General features: G+C 65.8%; 1 protein-coding gene across 6 annotated transcripts in view; it reads left to right on the forward strand.

The window, feature by feature from the left end:
• SNRK (SNF related kinase) overlaps nucleotides 1–4,934 on the forward strand; it is a gene marked incomplete at its 3' end in the record, with an annotated part of 40,857 nt that extends 35,923 nt beyond the window's left edge. For all 6 annotated transcript variants that reach the window (XM_027768799.1, XM_027768802.1, XM_027768797.1 and 3 more), the window contains 2 exon segments: nucleotides 767–898; nucleotides 4,569–4,934. In XM_027768799.1, the coding sequence (XP_027624600.1) occupies nucleotides 767–898; nucleotides 4,569–4,934 (498 nt within the window).

Here is a 4,934-nt window from a genome sequence, read left to right on the forward strand (position 1 = left end):
GGGGTCTCGATGTCTGACACTGTGGCCCCCGAACACGAGCTGACCGCCCTGCCCGTACTCAGCTAAGGAGCCACACCAAGGAGCCACCCGCACGCTGCCTTTAGGAGCGGAAGGGCCCTCCCTTCAGACCCCGCCCAGCTGCAGCCGGTCCACAGGCTGCAGAGGGACACTTGCCGTGTGACTGTCCTCACGAGCTACAAACTGCTGAAGATCATAGTTGGGGGTTCCTGAGCCTCCTGCATCCTCCCAGGCTGTCTCGTGACCGGCTAGCAGTAGGAGAAGGGGCAGGCCGGGCCGGGGAGTGGGGGTCATGCCCCAGCACCTGGCCACACCGGGCCGGCCCAGATGCTCAGTGAGCGCTACTCACCATGTGGACGCGTGAGCATGCGGCTTTACTCAGGGTAGAGCTGCTGGTGACACGCCGTCCCTGCATTAATAATTCTGTCACGCCTCAGAGGCCCGCGGACCCGGGTGCCACAGTACAGCCGTGGCTGATTTCAGAGCGGCCCTCATGCTCACACGTGCTCCCGTGTGGCACAGACGGGGAGGCTCTCCGTGCCCTGGAGGCTGCCAGCGCCCTCGCACCGATAGCGCTTGCACGACGTCCCGTGGCGCTCTGGGGGCGCGCTCAGTAACTGCCGGAGTGTGCGCTGGTGGCGTCTGGCGTGTCGGAGGGACTCCCCTTTGCTTCGATCTCGGGTACTCTTTGGGGGTCGGCCGTGCTCGTGTGGCTCTGCTCACGCTTGCTGTCGCCTTGCTTCCTCAGCGCGCTGGAGACCAACCGGTACAACCACATCACGGCCACCTACTTCCTGCTGGCAGAGCGGATCCTGCGCGAGAAGCAGGAGAAGGAGACGCAGCGGTCCGCCAGCCCCAGCAACATCAAGGCCCAGTTCAGGTGAGAGCCGGCCGGTGCAGCGCGGCCTGGCGCTCTGACGCCTCCTCACGGAGAGCGCACAGGACACCCGACGGCCTGTCGGAGAGGCCGTGTCCCCTGGGGTCCTCTGTCCCGAGGGCGCCTTCTCCTTCGGGGCTGAGTGGGGAGGCGCCGTGGCAGCTGGCCCAGCCAGGAAGCCAGCGTGGAGCCCTGGCTTGCTGGCTACACGCGAAACTGCACGTCTGACGTGTCCATGTGGCTGTTCTTCAGGTGCTCGTTTCAGGGACAGGGCCGTGTTTTCGCTCGGTTACCTGAAACTTTAAAAATGAGTAGGTGCTCCCGTGCTGCCGGAGCATCTCAGGGCCAAGGCAGGCCGGGCTGCGAGCTGGCTGCTCGGAGGTCACGGACTGTCCCGTTACAGCTGCCTGGTGTGGACAGCGAGGGCAGCTACGCCATGACCCGGGTGCGGAGGTGGACGGGCCGACGTGTGGTGTGCAGACAGGTGCGTGCCTGCGCCATTGCTGCAGCGCGTCCACCAGGTCCCCCGTCGCGTCCGAGGGCAGCGGACAGGTGCCTCCCCTCCTCCCCTGGCTCCTCACATCCCCCGACTTCGGCCCCTCACTTTCTTCCTCCCCTGCCGGGCCACTGCCCACTTACCCTGAGGCGCAGGCAGGGCCCCCTGCGTCGGTCAGCACCACGCAGTTCCTCCAGGACTCGTCCACACAGGCCCGCGGAGGGCTGAGAACGGGGGTGCTTGGCCCGAGTGCCGGGCTCCTGCGTCCAGCCCCGTGTGGACATGCGTGCCTGTGCACGGTGGTCACTGTCACCACCCTGAGAGCCAGGGTGCCTTCGCAGTCCCGGCTCCTGGCGTCTGCACCGTCTCAGTGCTGCCCACGGGGCGCAGACGCCACAGCTCGCCCAGGGACGAGGGTCTCGAAGTCCTGTTTCCCTGGAGAGGGGATTCAGGAGCTCATCCACACCTGGGGGTCATCCTCTGTCCTCTGTCACACAGTTAGCCACAGCCTGGGCCTGGACGGAGCCCCAGGGAGTGAGGGGACTCGAGGGAACACAGAGGCCCGCACTGAGAGTGCGAGCGGAGGTCTGCCCAAGGCCCCAGTGTGCAGGAGTCCCCTTAGGCAGGTGGTCGTCACGGCCAGGTGCCCACGTCTCTCTGGAGAAGAGGCCACCAGGCCTGGGCCGTTTCCTTTCCGTGGCGCAGCTGGGAGCGTGGGGCTGTGCCTGCTCGGATGCGGGGTGGCGGCACCGCTCTCCTGGTGTGGGCGGCTCGCAGCAGACTGCCCCTGCCCCCAGCGACTGCGGTGTTTTTGCCCACTTTTGGGCAGAAAGTGGCAGGGACTTGGCCCAAAGGTTCTGCAGTTGGGGACAGAGTCCTAGGCCTGCGACTGGGTAAGAACTCGGATCCACGGGTGAGGGCGGGGGAGGCGGGTTTCGGGAGTGGAGGAGGTGGGCTCAGCCTGGAGGAGTGGCGTGTGGTGGCGGGCTCCGGGGAGCAGGGTGGCGGGGGGTGGTGGGAGTCACCGCAGCTGCAGCCCAAAGCCTCCTAAAGCCCGGATGGACTCGGTTTCAGACGCTGGCTCAGGGATGGCATAGGCACACTGCCGCGTCTGGGAGACCCAGGCCTCTGGAGCCGGGTGGGTCTGCACTCTGCGGCTGTGCCTGGGTCGTCCGTGGACTGTGTCCTCCTGCAGCCCGCCCTGGAGGGCTCTTGCGGAGGCGACCGCAGCCGGAAAGTTAGGGACAAACTCTAGGTAGTCGGGCAGGCGTTGGGAGTGGGGCGCGGTGCATGCGGCTGGCTGTGGTTGGCTGTGCCTGCTCCGGAGCACAGGCTCTGGGGTCAGTGGAGGTCCCTGCGACACGAGCGTGCTGACGTGGCCTGAGCACGGCAGGCGTGCGGCGTGGGTCGCAGCTCACGTCTGTGCTGACTCCTGGGACCAGGCCAGACACGCACTGGGTCCTGCAGGCTGGGTGGAGATGGGTATGTCTGGGCTGCTGCCGGAGGCCTTGACGTCCCCAGGGAGCGGACCTCAGCACCGGGTGTGGTGCCTCCATCCTCCGCGCGAGAGGCCAGGGACTGAGGATGCTGGACGCCTGCCCATGGGGCCCCGAGGTGGCCGAGGGGAGCCTGCCCGGGCAGCTCACACTCACGGTCCCCGTCTATCTTCAGAGTCACCGTCTGCAAGCCTGTGTGACCCGGGCAGGTCGTCTACCCTCTGTATTGATTTCTTCATCTGTGAAAGGGGACGGGTGGGAGCCCCGCCTTCACAGCCTGGCCCGGAGACGCTGCTCCGATGGTGCTTGTGGGTCGCCAGCTTCCCTGCGGTGACCCTGAGCGGGCGTGTCTGCCGTGAGGTCCCCAGGGGTCTTCCATAGCCGCCTCGCCTGGCGTGTTTCTCGAGATCTGGGTCCAGGACTTGAACCCCTTGGTTGGCCATGTGGGATCCAGCACCTTACCCTCTGCACCAGCGGCTGGCCCCAGGATCAGCAATGCTCTTGTCACTTGCCCAACTCCAGACTGGGGAGTGAAGTCGGCGTTTAAATCCACTTGGCTGTCCCGGGCGCCTGTGCGGTGGTTCGCGTGAACCCGTGTGTGACTGAGTGAGTGAAAGGCAGTGCTGAGCTGAGGGTCCGTGCAGCACCGGCCTTCCCCCCGTGTTCTCGTGTTGAGTCCAGGACGCCCTCCCCACGTGCGCCTCTCAGGAGCCTCGGGCACGCACGGAGCCTGGGCCAGGTTTGCCTGGGCCTGGTTTTCAGAACTACAGAGTTGGTGTGAAGTGGGAATGTCACAGGGAAAGTGGCTGTTGGGAAGCGTCTGGCATCTCTTGTCCCGGCAGAGAGCATAGCTGGGAATTCAGGCGGCTCTTCCCAACGGAGGCGCCAGAGAGAGATGGAGACAGAGAGGGAAGCAAGAAGTCACCCCCCGGGGGATGGCCACGCGGTCCCTTCTCAGGTCTCTTGGGATTTTGCGCACGCACACACACTCGCCTGGCGTGTTTCTCGAGATCTGGGTCCAGGACTTGAACCCCTTGGTTGGCCATGTGGGATCCAGCACCTTACCCTCTGCACCAGCGGCTGGCCCCCGGATCAGCAATGCTCTTGTCACTTGCCCAACTCCAGACTGGGGAGTGAAGTCGGCGTTTAAATCCACTTGGCTGTCCCGGGCGCCTGTGCGGTGGTTCGCGTGAACCCGTGTGTGACTGAGTGAGTGAAAGGCAGTGCTGAGCTGAGGGTCCGTGCAGCACCGGCCTTCCCCCCGTGTTCTCGTGTTGAGTCCAGGACGCCCCCCCCACGTGCGCCTCTCAGGAGCCTCGGGCACGCACGGAGCCTCCCTCGTGGCTGTGCCGGCAGAACCCACTGGGCTACTGGCTGGGTCTGGCCTTCGTGGCGACCCCGTTTCTCTTGTCTGGAAAGCTCGTGTGTGGGGGTGGGGCCGCTCTGGCCCTTAGCTTTCCCGGCAGCCACGAGAACGCTGTCACGTGGCTGAGAAGCCCCTGAGGGAGCCGCGGTCAGAGCACCATGCCCGCGGTGGGCACCTCGCTGTCACCGCTGGCCCTGAGCGGGTTTGCAGGGCTGCTGCTTCTGCCCCTTCTCAGTCTGCGGCTTTCGTCACGTCGTACGCCTCCTGGTCTGTGCATCCGGTGACATGGCTTTTCTCTCCCAATCTGTCCCACAGGCAGTCGTGGCCAACCAAAATCGACGTGCCGCAGGACCTGGAGGATGACCTCACGGCCACGCCTTTGTCCCACGCCACCGTCCCTCAGTCTCCTGCTCGGGCTGCCGACAACGTCCTCAACGGCCACCGGAGCAAAGGCCTGTGTGACTCGGCCAAGAGAGACGACCTCCCCGAGCTAGCCGGGCCAGCCCTGTCCGCGGGGCCGCCCGCCAGCCTGAAGCCCGCAGCCAGCGGGCGCAAGTGCCTGTTCAGGGTGGAGGAGGACGAGGAGGAGGACGAGGAGGACAAGAAGCCCGTGTCCCTGTCCACACATGTGGTTCTGCGCCGGAAGCCGTCCGTGACCAACCGCCTGACGTCTCGGAAGAG

This window comes from Tupaia chinensis, unplaced genomic scaffold (genome assembly GCF_000334495.1).
Source record: "Tupaia chinensis unplaced genomic scaffold, TupChi_1.0 Scaffold147500_1, whole genome shotgun sequence".
Taxonomy (NCBI): domain Eukaryota; kingdom Metazoa; phylum Chordata; class Mammalia; order Scandentia; family Tupaiidae; genus Tupaia; species Tupaia belangeri.